Raw genomic sequence first — 21,275 nt, forward strand, 5'->3', positions numbered from 1 at the left:
AAATATTTCATTTTACGGTATGCAACATTTTAGGATTCAAGGGGTGGAACAAAACCATCAGCGCTGTTAGCCCATGGCTACTGGGTCTCTCTGAGTCCCACACACAAGCACTTGTTTCATTGCACGTGGTCTTCAGGTACTGGTAATAATCAGGTATAAATGATGCCATTATATGTGGTGTACACAATGTGGCTCATACAAGAGGCAGTGTACTGTACATGATTTATAGTATATTATGTCCAAAAAAATTATCATATTTGTACAAAAATATTTTTTGTACAAATATGATAATTGTACGAAACGTGGTTGTGTTGATATATGGATCTTTATTATGTTTTACATTCTATCAAGCTTTTACATGCATCACATAAAAATTATTCTAGTCTCAGACTTGTGCTACATAGTATTAGTTACTTCCCTGGAATATGTGTTGGCAGGATCACCAATCTGTTGTCAGGCTTCATCTACTGCATTGCCATAATCCATGTTTAGGGCTATAGTTTAGTTAAAACCTTTTATTCAGACTTATCTTCTGATCCATCGAAATAAAGTTTAGATTTTTTATTTTTTTTGCAGGAAAATATGAAATCATGAGATACGCATACTGAAGGAAAAGTTATAAATCTGATATCATTGCTCTTTTACATATGGTGACATACATAGAACAGTTTTGTCTCTTTGTTATTGTTTGAATGAATACCAAAAAAACAGGAATGAAAGAATGTGTGGCAGGAATGTGATTACCTATAAGACCTGCAAATGTTGATCTCTTGTATTTGAGTCTTAAGAAAGTTTCATAACCTAAAATGTTTTTGAAATTGACATGCTTGGATTGGCAATATAGAAATGATGTGTTGGTATTTGTGTCTGCAGGTAGTGGAAGACATGCTGGAGGACGAGGATGAGGAGAATGACAAAGATGACAAGGTAATTATCCTTCTGTACACATGGGTTATCAGAATGTAAGCATGACATAGACGAGGAAACGAGACATGGAATGTTTCAGCCCAGGACATTGGACAGCCTGTTTATCATTCTAACAATGCTGCTGTGAGTTGTGAGAAGGGATGGAGAGCTATAAATCCCTTTTTTTTTTTTGAGCTGGGTCAAATATTTATTTTTCTGCCAAGAGCAAATATGATTCAGTTTGTCCAGAACGTGATATAGATGATATAACTGTACTGGCGACTGTTTATGAAGGTCAAAACTGTGTCCTTCCTGAGAGTGCCTCGGTCTGCACCAATATGTCCAACAGTGGGGCTGACTATACACAGAGATTATTTGCACTGTGGATTATTTGTAAATAATGTATACAGAAGTAACGGTACAATACTGTATACTGTTTATCATTAAGGGTTGTATAAGAACACATATCTATACATTGGTCTGTCATTAAAGCCCATCTACACGCAGCGGGCCTGATTCTGAGTTAAATGCATCTGCGCCCGCTTTTCCATATGGCCATGGCAACTTGATTACTAGTTTATACTAATGCGAGAATCCGCTTTTGTATGCTAAAAATCCTTGGAACTTCATGAGGAAGCCTTTCCTGCCCACTGTTCTTATGTCCGCTGCTGTCATCATTAGTATTGGGACATAAACTAGCCCCATGCTGGGAGCAAATGATCCGGCTGGAACAGGCTTCCCATCTCCATCTGAAAACCGCGTCTTCTGTTCAGAATCAACTGCAACGTTTAAACAACAGAACTAATTATTTTCCTTTATAACAAAGAGAACAAATATAGTGACAACACTTAGACGATGTATGATATTTGTTTTGAGACTGTTTACCATCTCTCTCTCTTTTCTGCGCTACACTTTTTCGTTCTCGTTTCTCTTCTTCCTTTCACTGCTGTTAGTTGAAAAATTCTAAAAAAAAAAAAAGATAAAAAATGATGTACAGTAGTAGCAGCTGAACAAAATCTTCCATTACCTACTGCTCCGCTACATGCACTGTCACTTTCTGCTCTTGCAGTGTAGCTTGCAGATGAAGCTAATGATGCTGGCAGGGTATAACGAGGGTGCAGGCATTATTTGTCTTTTATACGTCAGTAACCTGCTGGATACAGTCATTCATTGTTCAATAGAGGAGTCCTTCTCCTCTAGCATGATGAGGTCAGAGGGAACCTTGGCACATTGGCATATTCCGGGGATTGAATGAGTGTAATGCATTTTCAAAAATGACCCTATAAATCAGAGTAGTGAAGCACACGACTGGCTAGATAGCAACACAATGTACAGATTTGGCCCCCAAGGCCTTTCTGTGGCCCCAACAATCCTTAATACCCTTAATAGATTCAACGGAATTTTTTGGTGTTTTTATACATTTTATACATAAAACGGGCTGCATCTATAGTATAACTACTCAGGGAGCACTATTATACCTGACCAAAGCTGGGGAGGTTCTTGAAATAATGTCATATTTAAAATCATTTAACAGAAATAATCACTATATTCCTGGCTTGTAGTCCTACAATCAGAATATGTAAAACACATTACATATATATAAAATTACATGTTGGTGTTAGTGAACTAAACAGTTGAAAAAAGTTAAAAAAACAACAACATAGAATTGCTAACAGCAACTAGTAAATCAAAACCATAGAATCGGTGACATAATAGTGGAAAACATATAAAGGTCACTGGGCTGAAAGTTTATATGCCTAGCAAACGTCAGAGCCATAACTAGACTTTTTGGTGCCCTGGGCCAGAAAGAGCATTGCCCCCCCCCCCCACATTTTTCATATAGGGACATAAGACGCACACCCAAAAAAGGGGTGTGGCATCATGCCATCAGAAATTGTGTTGCATATACTGTAGCTCCATGTGTACGTTGTCTGACTGTCATGTAAGAGGTGATTGGTTTGAGTCCCGGGTATGATAGTATTTTGAAATGTGTGTGTAAATAAAAGGAGGATGTGACTGAAGGTGCTTGGGGAGGTTATCGGATATAGGGGGTGTCAGCCAGGGAGGATATAGGGGCAGCCAGGAGATGCTGGAGATAAAAAAAAGAGGAAGCTACTGTACATGTGAGAATGATTATAAACAGAAAATTGACAGGCACAAATGCTGCCCCCTGCCCTGTTCCATGGCACATGTCGCACCACCCTAGTTACGGCCCTGGCAAACGTCCTACAATTCTATAAACACAAAACAAATCAGCCTTGCCCCCAAACCATCCAGAAAACACTCCTAACCAAATCAAAGCATCCCAGCATTCTGCTAATTCCTATCAAGACACATCCGGTGTTTTCTGCCACGTCTCGTGGGGCTCCAAATCAGTATAGTCCTGCATTAAGTAGGACCATTAGGGGGTAGGCCATGTTTTGAAAGGAGTTGTCATATCAATATTTTTTTTGCTATTTAATGCACCTTTGTTAAAGTGTAACTTTTCACCTAAAGCATGTGGAGGCAATGGGATGAACCAATGTTCAGTCTACAAAATGGTTACACTGTAAGGGGTTTATTATATGTATTTTGTATTTCTATTATTTGAGATACATATACACGTGAAAGGTTTTGAAATACATACTTCTTGTTTTTACATTTCGCTGTGGATGTATGTGGCTGAAATTGTGTGGCTCTAAAAGTGTTAAAATATTGGCTTCTTCGTCTGTGCTGACCAATTCAACCATTGTGTCAGAAAAAGAAAAAGAAAACAGAAGAGAAGCAGAAGAAAGAAATACAAGCCTGTTTCCACAATTCATTGTGTCAGGATATGATAGCACTTGCATTAGTCGTCCTTGTGGGAATATGAAAACCAGAGGGAGGAAATTAGAGTGACCTTGTACCACAAAAGCAATGGATTGTGCTAGCAGGACTACTTTGCTGCACACAGGAGTGCAGTGATATAGGTCTAGAGCTGTCTGCTTTTTTACAATACCCCAAATCTCTTTGCGGCTGGAGAAGCCTTCAAATATGAGATGTTACATTGAAACTTTTGAAAAAGACTACTTATATTCATACAAGTACTGGAAGCATTTGTAGCATGTCTCATTTGTAGGTAGCCTTACCCTCTTTATAATATATACAGTATCTCTTTTTTCCTGTTGTAAACTTCTGCAGTTACAGTAATTAGTTTCTAGTTAGTTCTAAATGTAGATTATAGTTATCTCATTTCCTGTGGTAACAGTGATATAGATATGAACAGATAGGGGTCTATTCATGATGTTAATTTACGGGGTCCGAACAGACCCTTATAATTAACATTCTAACTCAACACGGACGCCGGAGCAATTCATCATTGCTCCAGCGTGGAGACAGCTGCTCCGAAAATCAGCTGTCCCCGCGAGTGGCTTCACTGCTCCAAAAGGAGGTGTGAATCTTTCGGACCGGTGACACTAGTACGTATGCGTGTCATGCATGCGCACAAGAGCCCCGACGTCTGGCGGAAGGAGCCGGACAGGGTCGGAGGGATCCCATAGGGAAGAAGCGGGTAGCGGAAGCATTCGCCATCTGAAGATGGCGAATGCTCCCGCAATCAAGTTCCGAAAATATTGTATTTTCGGAGCTTGATGAATTCTGTCCCCATACTAGTGTCGTTTATACAGCCAGACGAAGGGAAGCGCTTTACCTTCTTGATGAATGGCCCAATAACTTCATTTTTACAATTGCAGGTGAAAATATTAATTTACACTTGCTTTTGTAAAAATTGAATGATGATGAATACAGATAGATAGAGAGATAGATAGATAAAGAAAGATCAGATATATATTAGATAGATAGAGAAAGATAAGATAGATAGATATTAGATAGATAGTTATGCTGGGCATCCACTATACAATTTTCTGTCAGACCTGGATTGGTTAAAACACACGAATTTAACCAATTTGAACTATTTTTTTTGTCCTTTTTTCAGTGTTTAAAGATCGACTGTTATTTGCTCCCATACATTACCAGGTTTTCATTCCAACCAGCCAGATTGGACAGATATCTGACAGAAAATTGTATAGTGGATGCCCAGCTTTTGATAGATAGATAGATAGATAGATAGATAGATAGATAGATAGATAGATAGATAGATAGATAGATACTAGTTAGAGATTAGATACACACTGTAGATAGATGTTATATAGAGAGAGATTAGATATATAGATGTTAAGAGAGGGCATGTATAATCCTGGACTGTCTCCTTATCCAGAGGCACTAGCCCTCCAGACTGCTGAAGGTGCAACCTCCATCCCTTATACATTACTGCACAACCAAACAGCAAGTCTTCAGCTCTGTCGTCCATAGAGGAAGGGCGTGCTCCTGAGAGTCTCCATAAGGGAAAGACGGCGTTACTCAGACCAGTGACCCTGCATGTTCCATTATATCACCACTGCTGTACAGATAAATATTATATACCAGTGTGTGTGCGTGTATGCGTTCTCCACTGCCACCAATATATACGTATACACACAGGTGTCTGCATCCGTTTGTCCGCACGCCACTAGTGCTACCCCATACGTTCATGGCTGGATCTGGTACACTCATTGTATATGTGCATTGTGTACCTGTTGTACATACCTGCTGCATTAACCCTGTGTCATCCTGCAAACCTGTTCTGTCTGGTCAGTAAACCAAAAATCTGGTGAACTTATCTACCATGTGGACTGACCTTCATCCATTGCCGAAACTAGGGCGATGAGGCCGGTGCCACCTCACAGAGCACAGGCTGCCCTGGGGACGGAACCGACCGCCGCCGCAATCTCCCTTTGCCGGGCGCACGCTGCAATGTTTTTATCAACTGTCTCGACATTCTGTTTTAACATTTCATGTAAGGACATTTTAACTGTTTCCACACTTTGCAGGTGTCGACATTTTAACTGTGTCGATACATTCGACATTATGGAGTCTACATTGTTATTGCTGACACCTTGACTGCATCCCATAGTTGGATAATGTAAAGCGGCCCTGGAGTACATTCTGTAAGTTAACTCACTGGAAATCTCAACCATTTAAACGCTAAGCACTTATGTCTGAGGCTTTAAGACCCTGACAATTATTACTTATATTATATAATGCATATTTATGAGCAAGTATTATTGGTCCTATGTATGACCTGGAGAGATACTTGGTTGTAATGCAGAATTGGCAAAAGTTTTTTTCCAGATGACCGCGGACAGATCCCAGCTCCTCCACGTCCATGTTCCACCCACTAGGACTGTATAGTGTGGTGACTAAAAAGATTACTCCTCCAGGCTGTGGTTCTGTTTTAACTTGCAGCCATGGAGATTAGAGAGGAGGAGGTGACTGATGTGTCCGACAGAGTGACTGGACACTAAATAAGCTCTGTTAAATACTAGATATAGGTTTACGCTGAATATCAAGGTACTATTTAGCTCTGCAATTAGACCTGCTTATCTACCCTATTTTTATCACTACTAGTTCCGATGCAATAACTACGATATTCACAAAGGCTGCCTGTGCTGCAGCCCGTTCAGCCACTCCAGCCAGCTCCTGTTCTCTTTGGCTCCTGCTAGGGCCCACGACTGGCACGGGTGCAGAAACACCGGCTTCTAGGGACTGCATCAGCTATAGACCCTAGAAGCTAGATTGTGCTCACAGTAAGGCAGGGGAGTGGCTTCCCAATGGAAGCGCTCTCTCTGCTAGTCGCGATCCGGACTGGCTGTCCCAGGGGGAGAAAACACTTCCTCTGAGACTGCCTGTCTGGTGCTTCTAATAGGAAGCCAGTGCCTGGGAACACTCAATGTGGGTGGTGAATTATACTGGGGGGGCTGCAGCTCTGCTGCCCCTAGGTAATATCTGCCACTGTAATCATGTGTTAAATGGAATCACTGATTCACACCTGAAACCTCCAGTAATTACCTAGTATTTGACAGTATGGTAGTTTTGAATACTGCACCCAGGGGTGCCAGGAGGATAGACAATGATGTTGAGGGCAAATAGGGCTCTGGTCCCATCTGCTCTTTCACAATTCCATCTGAGCTTTGATGGCTAGGCAAAGTGGCTGCATGGACCAATAGCTTCCTGGAATTCACAACTGAAGAATCCTGAAATGTGTTTCTTATCAAAGTGTGAGAAAAAGCCAAATCATATGTTTATTTATATTAGAGATAATCGGTTCAGTTCTGCTGAAAACTGAACAAACCCAAACTTTAGGGTTCCAAGTCCCGACTTAGATCACTTTGGGGTTCCCGAGTAGAGCCGAGTCCCGACTCTGGTCTTCTCTGTAAGTTCGGAACTCGGATCTAAATACTGGATCTCATGTGTTTTGGGTTCCACGTAAGTCCCTCCCTTGTGATTTCAGGTGCTGTGAGGTGGTCAAAATTGGCTACAAATGAATGTTATTGATGTTAATAATACTATAGGAACAAAAACAGGTACAAGTTACGTGATTTTAGCTATATTTTTATAGAAATCTAAAACCAAAACTGTATCTGAACCGAAACACTTGAGGGTGGTTTTGCCAAAACCAAAACACGACAATGATTTAGAACAAAAACCAAAACATGGGGGTCTGCGCACATCTCTCGTTTATACAGTATAACAGTGCATGCATGGCAACATTCTATGCATACAAGTGCAGCTGATGTAGAGTTGGGTGTTTCTTTTTTTCTACTTCAGGGTCCATAGGGTATCCACAGGATACCTTGGGGTATAGGTGTGACGTCAGTCATCGGGCACCATAGAGTTAAGCTTTCAGCCTCCCAGGATGCACTAGGGTCCCCCTCCTATACCCCGCCCCCGAGCCAAGGCATCTCAGTTTAGTTCGGTGCCCGGCCGGAGTCGGAGGCACCTGTTAGAGGGGGGCCATGAAGAGCCCCTGAAGTTTTCGTTTTGCAGCTGTGGCTGCACATCTGGAAGTACAGCATGGACAGTCAGTTTTGATGTCCATGCTGTCTTCCCTACACCCCCGTCGGTACCAGAACGCCGGTACCGATCCGGGGATGCTGGTAAGCATCTGGGGTCACAGCTAGCGGTGACCCCAGATGTTTAGGACCATGGCCGGACTCAAGGGGGGCAGCAAAGTAAGCAGCGGGGTCCCGCGGTGGGTCCCCGCTGATACATGGTCCAGAAGTCCCCAGGCAGGGGGCTCCCTGGGGACTGGCTGCAGCGTGGAGCCAGATACTAACCTGCGCTTCCACTACCCCCCTGGGACAGTAGGACCGCGGCAGAGCGGTAGCGCTGCGGCGTCCCAGGGGTTAAATGCATGCAAGGGGAGCGCGCCTTCCCTGTCTCACAGCCGGCGCCTCCCCCGCTGCACACAGCCCTCTCTGCAACACGCCGACTGGCCCTGTGGAAGCGCTCCTCCCCCAGGCCAGCCTCCTCTCTGCTCCTCGGCGGCCATTGCATACCTCTCCTCCGCTGTGGTCAGGTCTGTGTATGCAGCGCTGTGTCCTACCAGACTCTGTGTCTGTGTAGTTGATTTATCAGCGCTGTTAGTGCAGAAATTGAGTTTCTTTGCATTGTATGTGACTGTGCTAGCGCTGCTGCCTGTACTTTCCCTTCTGACTGTCAGCCTTATTACTGTCCCTGTTCTTTCTGCTAAAGCCCTTGCGGTGCTGCAGGGTGGTCTCTCGCCTTTTTAAAAATTGGTGAGAGGGGTCACATACTTTCTACCATCATGTCTGAAAGTGACTTTCCTCTCCGGCTGCAGTGTACTACGTGTAAAGTACCTTTAGCGGAGGGGGAGGGTAGCGCGGAGGGCCTATGCCGGCAGTGTTTGTTGTTGGCGCGGCCTATTACGGTTACAGCACCGGTACAGGAGCCGCCCTGGGCTTGTTTCGCTCAGGCGCTTACAACCTTAGTGGACCAGTTAGCTCCGCAGCCCGCGTTTACGCAGATGGGTTTGTCCCAGCAATCAGTGGTGTCGTCACCCATGCAGGGTTTCCCAAGACAATTGGTGGTACCCCGCAGTCTCCCTATTTCCCCTCTACCGGTTTCTCAGGAGCCTGCGTGGGTTAACTCCCTGACGAGTTCTGTACAGCACTTGTCGGATGTGTTGCAAGGGGAGTCTGTGATGCGGCCACATAAACGGCCGGTGGCGTCTCTGTCGGCTCCTTATGAGGATGACGAAGGGACGTCTGATGACGGGGAGATTCTGGATCTTTCCGATCAGGAACCTCTCTGTACTAAGGAAGCGGAAGCTAGGTCCAAGGTGTATATTCCTGGACTTATTTGGGCAGTCCGCACAGCCTTGGTGATTGAGGACGAAGTTCCCCCAGCGGCTAAATCCAAATATGCCTTTTTTAAGGATGTGAAGGGTGATGCCACAGTCTTTCCTCTTTCGGGTCAGTTGGTGGACCATTTAGAGGAGGTGTGGAAACAGCCTGGCAAGCGATACCAGCCGCAGAGGCGTCTGGCGGTGGCTTATCCGTTCGCGGATAATTATTTTGCTAAGTGGGAATCCCCTCCACAGGTGGATTCTCATGTGACACGTCTTGTCCGTAGTGCCACATTACCAATGCCATCCATGTCCTCCCTTAAGGATGCTACGGACCGCAAGGTGGAGATCTGCCTGAAGTCCGCTTATTCACTTGCGGGGGGGGCAGCGAGGCCGGCTATGGCCATTTGCTGGGTTGCCAGAGCTATGGAGCGCTGGGCGGATACGTTGGAGGTGTCCTTAGATTCCGACTGTCCGGCTGAGCAGGCGGAGTTGATTGGTAATCTCCGTGATTCGGCCACTTATATCAACGAGGCGGCCTTAGACATTAGTACCCTGGCGTCTCGAATTTCTTCGGCAGCGGTGGCTGCTCGTCGCACCTTGTGGTTGCGATCCTGGAAGGCGGACGCTGATTCCAAAAAGGGTTTGGAGGCGTTGCCCTTTAACGTAGGTTCTCTTCGGTCCAGATCTGGACAAGATTGTAGCCACACTGGCGGCAGCTAAATCGGCATGTCTCCCGTCGGCCGCTGTCCCTTCTGGTTCAGGACCATCGTCCTTTCGGTCTTATAGGGCCCAGGGCAGGCCCAAACCACAGTCTTTTCCCCGACAAGCTGGCCCCAAGAAATCGGCCAAGCCCCGGAAGCAGGCCTGGAGTACCAGACGTCCGGCCCCTAAGCCAGATGACAAGCCTGCAGCCTGACGGTCCGGGCCTCCCTTTGGGGGATCCCAGAGTGGGAGGCCGTCTGCTGCAGTTCGCCCGGTGTTGGTCGGTCACCACGACAGACACTTGGGTTCTCGAGGTGGTCTCCCACGGGTATGCCCTCTCCTTCCGGCACAGACCCCCGGCACGATTTTTCACCACAGGTCTGCCATCAGACCGGAACAAGGCCACAGAGCTGCGGAAGGTCTTGCACACTATGCTCCAGGCTGGAGTTATAGTGCCTGTTCCATTCTCCCAGAGGGGCCAGGGTTTCTATTCCAATCTCTTTTTGGTGCAGAAACCCAATGGGTCGTATCGTCCGATTCTCAACCTCAAGGCTCTCAACAAGTCTCTGCGGGTGCCGAAGTTTTGGATGGAGACCCTACGGTCCATCATTCTGGCGCTGGAACCTGGGGACTACATGGTGTCATTGGACATACAGGACGCTTACCTGCATGTCCCTATTCTTTTGCACCATCAACAGTTCCTCAGGTTTGCAATCCGCAGCGACCACTTTCAGTTTCGGGCGTTGCCTTTTGGCCTGGCGACAGCACCACGTGTGTTCACCAAGGTGATGGTGGTCATGGCGGCTTCTCTGCGGCTGCAGGGAGTCCGCATGTTGCCGTACTTTGATGACCTTCTGCGTCACCTGGACCTGACCATTGCCCTACTGCACCGGCACGGCTGGTTAATAAACTGGCAGAAGTCCACTCTAATCCCGTCTCAGCGGATTCTGCACCTCGGAGCCTTATTGGACTCGGGACAGCAAAGGATCTTTGTGACGGGGGAAAAGATCTCTGCCTTACAGTCGAGGGTGCGCAGTTGTCTGCACAGCCGCCGGGTGTCTCTACACTCAGCGATGAGGTTACTGGGCTCCATGGTGTCGGTGTTCGACATGGTGGAATATGCCCAGATTCACTCCAGACCTCTGCAGCACCTGATCCTATCTAAATGGAACGGACTGCCTCAGTCTCTAAAATCCCAGACGATAGTGCTCACCCCGGAGGTTCGCCTGTCCCTTGCCTGGTGGTTGCAGACGACCCATCTCAACAAGGGACGTCCGTTCTGGGTACCGAATTGGGTCCTGTTGACAACGGACGCCAGTCTTCGGGGCTGGGGAGCAGTTTCGGGTCCACACTTGTTCCAGGGCAGGTGGACTCCGACAGAAGCAGAGCTTCCAATAAACATCTTGGAACTCCGAGCGGTTTTCAATGCTCTCCAGCAGGCACATCGGGTTCTCCAGGGTCGCCAAGTGCAGATCCAGTCGGACAACGCTACCACCGTGGCCTACATAAACCGGCAAGGAGGAATCCGAAGTCGGGCGGCTCTCGTAGAGGTGTCTCGGATCCTGGTATGGGCGGAGCACAATCTTCCAGCTATATCAGGACTTCTTCAAGGGGATAGGAAGAAGTCAGTTGGAGACGAAACGCGTTGGTAGCCTATACCCTGCCTGTCTATATCTTCATGTACACTTGAACTAAGATAAGACATCCAGCTATTTATATATTTTTTATTGAAAATATATTTTTTATTGAAAAATTCTATTCTTTGCACTTTATCCATTCTCGATGCTTGTATATCCATTGCTGTTATTCTTGTATTTTTTAAAGTCATGTCTTTTATGTGTTTTCATTAAATATCTTTTTATATATTTATGATCGTACTTTGCACTTTATACTGTTATTTTAACTGAATTTCTAACAGTCACCTATATTTATGCACTCCTAGCACTTATATAAGTGTGGCTGCTGTGATCTATGTAACTTTATGTGTTTGATATCTACAATCAGTACACGGCACAAAAGCTGATTTTCAGGGGTATGAAAATATTCTAATCTTGCAGAGAAGATGCATCTACCTGTGCAATATGTGTGTTTTATATTTTTATTTTTGGTAGCACATTTTACATTGTGTTTACATCATCAGGCTCAAGTATGTATTATCGACCCCTTAGCTATCAGTTTAAAAAAAAATCTTGCTTTCACTACAGTATGTTTTACTTTTTACATTAGTATATATATTGAACAAGTATGGAGCTTTATTGATTGCTTTCAATGACCCACAAACATGCTTGCTGTTGCCAACATTACATCATTGTCTTTTCAATAATGCATGTTACATCTACTCACATTCCCTCCTTCATTGACAAGGATGTGGATTGAAAGGTCTACAGTAAAAAGGTCGACAATGTCTAGATAGACACCAGATGTTAGACAGTCAATAATCGACCAAATGTCGACAGGGACAAAATGTCGACACACTAAAGGTTGACATGAAAGAAGGTCGACAGGTACCAATTGTCGACAGGGTCAGAAGGACTACACAAAAATGGTTGACATATGTTTTTTTTTTCTGACCCTAATCTTCACCCTAACCCTCCCCTTGGTGCCTAACCCTCCCTCCTGGTACCTAACCTTAACCGTCAGGGTAGGTGCCTGACCCTAACCATCTCTTCTAGTGCCTAACTGTCAGGTTATGGCTTAGGATCGGCCATTACTCACCCCAGCACCGGTTTCCCCTGACCTTCCGAGTGGTCAGATGCCAGGCGCAGTGGCGAGTGACGCTCTGAGGATTATACCTGGTGTCTGCTAGGACATCCATGTGCTCGCTCCTTGATGTGGTTCCTGCGGTTACCGTCATGGACGCAGCCATGACAGTCTATATCCTGATTAACCCTTTACCCGATGGTAGCATTGGTTGCTGTCAGCTGACACTATCCTCCAATGGACCTTCTTAGGGTATTTAACCGGGCTCTGGACAACAGGAAGTTGCCTGTACAACGTTGTTGCTTCCAGTGAAGACTTGCTGTTGCAGCATTCCAGGTACCAAGCTCCGTTGCTTCTAGTGACTTCTTCCTAGTGTTTATCCACATTGTGTGTACTCAGTGCGTCTTCTGAGTACAATCTCCTAGAGTCATCTCCTGTGCCAGTTCTACATCTGAAGCCACAGTGTGTGTACTTAGTAATTCCTCCAAGTACCATCTCATCATACCATTCTCCTGTGCCAGTTCTGCGTCCGAAGCCACAGGGTGTATGCTTAGTACATCATCCAAGTACCATCTCATCATACCATTCTCTTGTGCCAGTTCTGCGTCCGAAGCCACAGTGTGTGTACTTAGTACGTCATCCAAGTACCATCTCATCATACTATTCTCCCGTGCCAGTTCTGCGTCTGAAGCCACAGTGTATGTACTTAGTACGTCATCCAAGTACCATCTCATCAGGGCCGTTTCTAGACAGGAGGGGGCCCGTGTGCAGTCTCCGACACGGGCCCCCTCCTCTCCGCCCGGTGGCCGGCAGCGCACTGAGCTGTGCGTGGCCAGCGCCCGGAGTTATAGACTCTGGGCACTAGAGTGTGCCCAGAGTCTATAGTAGGGGTGTCCACCAGCCACTTTTCATGTTTTGTGTTTTGGATCTGGATCTTTCTTCGTGTTTTGGATCTGGATTGGTTTTGCCAAAACCACCCTTCCGTGTTCTGGGTTCTGGGTTTTGTGTTTTGGATCTGGATTTTTTCTTTAAAAAAAACAAAACGCTAAAATCACATAAAATGGGCCTTTTTTTGTTCCTACGCTATTAATAACCCCAATAACATTAATTTCCACTAATTTCCACTCTATTCTGAACACCTCACACCTCACAATATTGTTTTTAGGCCAAAAGGTTACACCGAGGTAGCTGGATGATTATGCTAAGCGACACAAGTGGGCGGCACAAACACGTGGCCCATCTAGGAGTGGCACTGCAGTGGCAGACAGGAAGCCAATCAGCGTTATGGTGCCCATTTGCATGTAGCACGGACCCGGGAGATCCGTGCTACATGCATCTGTGTGATTGGCACAGAGCAATGACAGGTCCGTGAGACCCGTCTGTGCTGCTGTGGTAAAAAAAAAAAAAAAACCTGTGTAAAAAAAGAAAAAAATAGCATTCCCCCCCCAAAAAAAGAGCAACCAGCCCGGGCATTAGTGACCCAGTGCTGGGTGTGCTTAAATACAGGGGACAAACGACGTAGGGGTCCCCTGTACTTAAGCACAACCAGCACCGGGCTAGTCAGAACCAGCGCTGGTTGCCAAAATACAGGGGACAAATGACGTAGGGGTCTCCCCGTATTCTGCGCAACCAGCTCTGGGTCCTGATCTGGTTCTGGAAATACAGGGGAAAAAAATGAGTAGGGTTCCCCTGTATGTTCCAGAACCAGCACTGGACTTTTTCTAGCGGGGGGCTGATGCCACAGCCAGGGGAGCCCTTTCACCGGGCCCCCCAGCCGCAGCATCAGCCCTGACCGCTAGTCAGCCCAGGCCGGGAATCCCTGGAGAGCTGGGAACCCCCCCAATAAAGGGGTCACCCTCTCCAGGGCACCCCAGGCCCAGGCTGATAGCCCGAGGCTATCCCCGCCACCCCTGGTGGCGGTGGGTGGCGGGTTGATAGTGTGGTGTGGTGTAAATAAATAATATCAAACATTGTCTTTAGAAGTAGAACTGCAAGTCCCAGCAAGCCTGCCCCGCATGCTGGTACTTGGAGAACCACAAGTACCAGCATGCAGGGCATTAAGGGCCCACTAGTACCTGTAGTTCACCTGTAAAAAAATGTTTAAAAAAAACACAGGACACACACACCGTGACAGTATAAGTTTATTAAACATACATACACACACATACTCACCTATGTAACCCTGTAGCATCGGTCCACTTGTCCGGTAAAGTATCCATAGGGGACCTGTGAAAAAAAACATACTCACCATCTCCTATGCGAGGTTCTGTCCTCTTCGTTCCAAAGTAGGCATCCCCGGACTTGGCAAAAAAACCCAAAAAACTAAAACCCGATCCACGAACTTAGTACCGTTCTATAGAACGGTACTTCCCGAATGAGAGCTTAGCGGCGGGGTATCACCATGGAAACCCCGCTGCTAAGCGTTCATTGGCTGAGAGAGGTCATCTCCTGTCTCTCAGCCAATGAACGGCTCCCTCCATTGTAGTCAATGGTGGGAACCGCAAGGTTATTAAAGTTTACCCTGCGGTTCCCACCGGGCCCCCAGTCGCAGCATCAGCCCTGACCGCTAGTCAGCCTGGGCCTGGGGTGCCCTGGAGAGGGTGACCCCTTGGGGGGGTCCCCAGCTCTCCAGGGATCCCCGGCCTGGGCTGATGCTGCAACTGGGGGCCCGGTGAAAGGGCTCCCCTGGCTGTGGCATCAGCCCCCCGCTAGAAAAAGTCCAGTGCTGGTTCTGGAACATACAGGGGAACCCTACTCATTTTTTCCCCCTGTATTTCCAGAACCAGGACCGGATCAGAGCCCAGAGCTGGTTGCGCAGAATACGGGGGACCCCTACGTCGTTTGTACCCCGTATTTTGGTAACCAGCGCTGGTTCTGACTAGCAATGACACAGATGCAAGTAGCACGGATCTCCTGGTCCGTGCGTGCATCTGTGTCATTGAAATACACAGCAGCACAGACGGGTCTCACTGACCCATCTGTGCTCTGTGTCACTGTCAGTCACATAGGTGCATGTAGCACGGATCTCACGAGTCCGTGCTACATGCAAATGAGCACCATGATGCTTATTGGCTGAGAGCCGTGACAGACGGCTCTGTCAGCCAATCAGCACTTTGCCCATTAAAGGCAAAGGCATTTTTATTAAATGGCCGCTCAAGGCAAAACTTCGAGATCCGACAGCAGATCTCGAGGTTTTGCCTCGGGAGAGGGATCCGGGGTAGACAGGGAGATTGGAGCTTGGGCTCGGATTGCCCCGGATCCCCGAAGTTCGGGTGGGTTCGGTTCTCAGGGAACCGAACCCGCTCATTCCTAGTCTATAGTGTCTGCACAGGTCACCGGGAAAATGGCCACGGTGGCCATTTTCCCTGTACTGTGCATGCGCAAACGACAGGAAAATGGCCGGCGCGGCCATTTTCCAGTTGTTTTACAGCGCCGGACCCACGCGCCGACGTGGGCCTCTGGAGAGGTAAGTAATATTATGGGTGCAGGGTGTGCGATCCGGGGCCCCCCTGGACCCAGGGGCCCGTGTTCCCCGCACACCCTGCACCCATTATAGATACGCCCCTGCATCTCATCATACCATTCTCCTGTGCCAGTTCTGCGTCTGAAGCGTCTGAAGTCACAGTGTGTGTACTTAGTACGTCATCCAAGTACCATCTCATCATACCACTCTCCTGTGTCGGCCTTGCAAGTACAATCTTCTAGTGCCATTCTCCTGTGTCAGCCTTGCATCTGGATCAACTGAGTGTGTACTCAATACATCACCCCAATACAAACTTCCAGTATCTTTTTCCTTTGCTTTCCCTGTGATGGTGTTCTTCCATTTCCCACTTGTGCCGGATACCTGACCAAAGGGCCATGACCTACTTGCTGGGTGCAGCTTAAGCCCAAATCCCGCTTGGAGGGGTCACTGGTAAACACCTCCCAGTAAGTTAGACTCTGCGCCTTTGGTCAGGTCTAGCCAACATCTGGTACTAGTGGATGAGGAAGTCATTTATCCAGGCCCCTCACCTCTTGCTCCTTTCCCAACCTGGGCCCACATCTTCTAATACCTCGGCAGGGGGTCAGCATAGCCTGAGCATGACATTAACACTCCGGAAAGTGCCTAACACTAACCCAACCCTCTAAGTGCCTAAGTTTAACTGTCGAAGTGCCTAACCATAAAAAAAAAACAGTGACGACCATTTTTGTGTCGACCTTTTGACCCTGTTGACCATTTGTACCTGTCGACATTTGTACATGTTGACATTTAGTGTGTTGACCTTTTGGCCTTGTTGACCTATTGACTGTCTATCATCTGGTGTCTATCTAGACATTGTCAACCTTTTTATGGTAGATCTATAGATCGGATCCCCATTGACAACACCTCCCAACAGCAAATGCAAACATCAGCGCTGTAACAGAGCTCAAATGCACCCTGTGCCCGGGCTAGCAGCACTGGTAAGTGCAGCGCTGAGCGGAGCATTCTGAAGACGCTCTGATCGGCTGTACAGACTGCAGGGTACCTGTCTGGAGTATCTAAACAATGCTTTGGCTGCAGGTTGCCATTCCAGACACCCTGTAGCCCTGTGCTCTGTGTGATGGCACCTGTCACACACCCCTAGTTATGACCCTGTTTAACCCCAGTGTGTAGAGAGCCTTAGAGAGCCTCAAAACAACACAAGGCAGCATTTCCAGTGGGGGTTTCTATTAAGTAATAAGTGTGAAAATGTTTAATACATGCTAGCTAGGAAATTTACCAGCAGGTACAGTAAACTGAAATTTTTCATTATATTTAGTTAATATTAATAAAAGTTGTACACTTTACAACACAGGTGCAATGGAATCCAGTCACATGGTCTGCTGTTATCATGTCGACATTCATAATGTCAAAACTAGAATGGAGATATAGTTCAACATGTCGAAAGGCACCAATTCGACATCCTCAGAATGTCGTCATGTTTAGTGTCGACATCTGAAATGTTACCAAATGAAATTTCGACATTCATAGAAAGCAGATGGTTATGGTTAGGTGCCACCGGGAGGGTTAGGCTGCGGGTGGAGGTTAGGTTGTGTGTGTGTGTGCTGTAGGGTTTGGCACTAGACAGAAGGATTGTGGTAGAGATAGGGTTAAAATAGTCACCTAAACTGCCACTGAGAGGTCTGCATCGGAAGTGACGCACATGATCGCTGAGGCAAGGAAGAAGCACTGGAGCCACAGCAGCTATTGGGACCATGTAAGTGATCGTTGGGCATCAAGGATGTTAGGTCAACATTCTATCATGTCGACATGCCATTTGTGTAGACATAATGATATTTTTTAACAGTTTTTTTATATAAAGCCTCCAGTGCTTTACAGGGAATATTTGTATAATTTAGTTTGATGCCATTTATCCTACCAGTATGTTTTTTGTAGTGTCAGATGAAGCCAGAATACATACAAATACCACACAGATAGAGGTTCCGTTATGTGGAGGTGAGATTCTGTTTGCGCATATATTTTATGATTGTCATCCACCAGCTCTGGTCTTCCCTACTACATAAACCATAAATAATTTGATTTGGTCCTGGACCACCATCTGTGGCACCCCTGCAAGTGTCCCAAGGCACCCCAGGGTGCCACGGCACTCAGTTTGGTAACCACTGTTCTAGCCTAATAAGAACTATCAGGAAAAGTTATACTCAAGTGTATGATTCAGGATATTAGTTTCTTCAAATCTGAACACCTGGTTTGTGTAATTACATGTCATTTGTTTGCAACGTGATGCCATCAATGTATAGCGCTGTGTAATATGTTGATGCTTTACAAATAGATCATGATAATAATATCTGACTGTTAAGTACAGTCTATAGCTAGGAAAGTTTTTAAATATCTGACACAAAAATAAAATCTACAAAAATGTAGTGTTTCAAAAAGATACTTTGGGCCTTATTCTGAGGCTGGGCCGCCCACTATTATTCCAACCGCAGAAGCATCATCATTAGTATTGGGACTTACACCCACTGGCTGTTGGATGCAAAAGATCTGTCTGAATTAAACATCTAATCTCCATGCGCATGCTCTAAACGAAAACAGAAGTCTGCCTACACGGCAACAACACTCCCACAGGATGTGCCACGTTTTCTGAGCCCGATTCTTGGCACCCAAAATTGCCTATATCACAGACAGAGTGCTTTGACAACGGCCCGATCAATCCGTCTGCTCTTTCATTCTCTGACCATGTGCATCTGCATAGTACGGTGCATGCAGTTTGCAGATATCAGCAAGATACTGTACGTCAGGATTTGGACTCAGAATAAAGCCATTTGTATGACCAAGAAATTTCATACATTTGCCACTTTCAACTCTCTCCTCTGCCCTCCATCTCCTCGCCTCTCCTCCTCGCTCTCTGCCCTTGACTTTGCCAACTACTTTACATCTAAAATTGACTCCATACATCAGGACATCATATCCCACCAGACCCACAGCACTCCACCCCCTCCATTCCCAGACCACCCCTCCCCATCCATCTTACCAACTCTGACATCCTTCTCCCTTATATCTGGAGAGGAAGTCATGACCCTCCTCGGTCCTCCCCCATTCCGCTTCCCCCCTTGACCACATCCCTTTCCGCCTCCTCCGCTCTCCTGCCTGTTCCCATCTTGGCCACCTACTCAATCTCTCCCTCTCATCTGCCACTGTCCCTTCTGCATACAAACATGCCCTTGTCTCCTTCATTCTTAAAAAACTACCCTTGATCCTAACACACGCTCCAACTAACAACCCATCTTTCTCCTCCCTTTTGCTTCCAAACTCCTTGAACATATTGTTTACAACTGCCTTACCACCTTTTTTTCCTCTCACTCTCTCCTTGACTCATTGCAGTCTGCCTTCCGGTTTCTCAACTCCAGTGAAACTGCCCTCACAAAAGTCAGCAGTGACCTCCTTGCTGCCAAATCCACTACTCTCTGCTCATTCTCTTAGATCTCTCTGCTGCTTTTGACACTGTGGACCACTCTCTCCTCCTGCAAATCCTTCACTCCTTTGGTCTACATGACACTGCTCTCTCCTGACTGTCCTCCTACCCATCTGACCATTCCTTCTCGGTCTCCTCTCATGAATCCTCTCTGCCCCCCCCCCCGCACTTCCACTAACAGTAGGTGTTCCCCAAGGTTTTTTTTCTTGGATCTCTCCTTTTTTCCCTCTATACGTCCTCTTTGGGTTAACTCATCCACTCTTTTGACCTCCAATCATCTCATTGCTGATGATACTCAGATTTACCTTTCCTACAATGACCTCTCCCCTTCTCTCCTTACTTGTATCTCCAACTGTCTCTCTGCTATCTCTTCTTAGATGTCCCAGTGCTTTCTTAAACTTAACATGTCCAAGACTGAGCTGATCATCTTCCCACCCTCCCGCATAACCTCACTACCCACAATTTAATTATCAATTGATGGCACAACTATCTCCTCTAGCCCTAGAGTGCGCTGTCTTGGAGTTATTCTGGACTCCTCCCTCTCCTTCAAACTGCACATTCAGCACCTCTCACAGTCCTGCCATTTCCATCTCAAAAATATTTCCAGGATCAGACACTTTCTCATCCTGGATGCTACTAAAACCACAACTACCTGTCTATCCCATCTGTGTTACGCCTGTTTGTCTGCCCCTCCCCTTTACAATGTAAGCTCTCACGAGCAGGGCCCTCTTCCGTCATGTGCTTCTCCTTATACTTTCTTCTACTCATTACTCCCCACAAGCCCACAAGAACATCTAACACTTGATTGCTGACTCCTTGCTGCTTATTTTGAGTGTTATGATCGCTAATGCAGCAATGTGTATAAATCATGTCCTTGACCTGTATTGTATTGTACTGTAAGTCTCTCGTTTCTTGTTCACTTATTTGTTTATGTACTTTGTAAGGCGCTGCGGAACACTTGTGGCACTATATAAATAAAGGATAATAATATATTCCTACTCAACTGGAATGTTTCCTGAATTTTTGGGAGCTCTCCCAAGAAAGTAGACCGGCCTTGTGGATCCAACCAATTACCCAGGGAAGTGGGTGATCCAGAGACTCAGTGATGCGATTTGCAGTGCATCGCGCCATTATGGCCCCGTCCCCTACATACATTGCTGTGAATAATGATCCACGGAATCACGCCCCCGCACCTCCCATATGGTCCTCTCCTTCTGGCATCTCCCAAGGGGACTGGGTAAAGTTCTGTAAGTATGCTCTTCCTGTGCCTGCCCTTATGCTTTAAATTGATTCACGAAAATTTTGTAAACTAATTTTTGGGGGGACTGTTTTAATCATTGAGTGCTGGAATTAAGCATGTACATCCATTCCTTCCACGATAGCAGCCTACTAGATTGTACATGTGTGATCAATATTACAAGGTACAAAAGACGTCTGTTATGTATTTATTTAGTGTCAGTATGTTTTAGGGTGTGTGGTCTCTGTTACACACAAATGAGCAAATAAATCTTTGCAGACACATCAGAGTGTTTGTAAGTGGCTCCTCACTGTCTACCACATCTGTGTCACCCCTGTCTGTCTGTCACTCCCCGTAAGCTCTTACGAGCAGGGCCCTCTTCCCAAATGTGCTTCTCCTTTCCCTTACTTACACTATCTTATACTCCCTACAGCGGCACCTAACCTTTGGTTGCTGCTGCCCTGCTGCTTATTTGAGTGTTACGATCATGGATGCAGCAATGTTTATAAACCATGTCCTTGTCCTGCATAGTTTTGTACTGTAAGTCACTGTTCTCTTGTTTTGCTCATTTGTAAGGTGCTGCAGAACC

General features: G+C 46.4%; 1 protein-coding gene across 3 annotated transcripts in view; it reads left to right on the forward strand.

Annotated features, from left to right (window-relative positions):
- Positions 1–21,275, forward strand: part of MCTP1 (multiple C2 and transmembrane domain containing 1) — a 1,010,275-nt gene that overhangs the window by 900,292 nt on the left and 88,708 nt on the right. For 2 of the 3 annotated variants that reach the window (XM_088444637.1, XM_088444638.1), the window contains exon 20: positions 878–927. In XM_088444637.1, coding sequence (XP_088300763.1) covers positions 878–927 — 50 coding nt within the window. Of the gene's footprint in view, positions 1–873; positions 928–21,275 lie in introns of all 3 variants that reach the window. The other variant, XM_088444636.1, reaches the window with a different exon arrangement.

Source organism: Taudactylus pleione, unplaced genomic scaffold, assembly GCF_031769625.1.
Source record: "Taudactylus pleione unplaced genomic scaffold, aTauple2 ptg000370l, whole genome shotgun sequence".
NCBI lineage: Eukaryota > Metazoa > Chordata > Amphibia > Anura > Myobatrachidae > Taudactylus > Taudactylus pleione.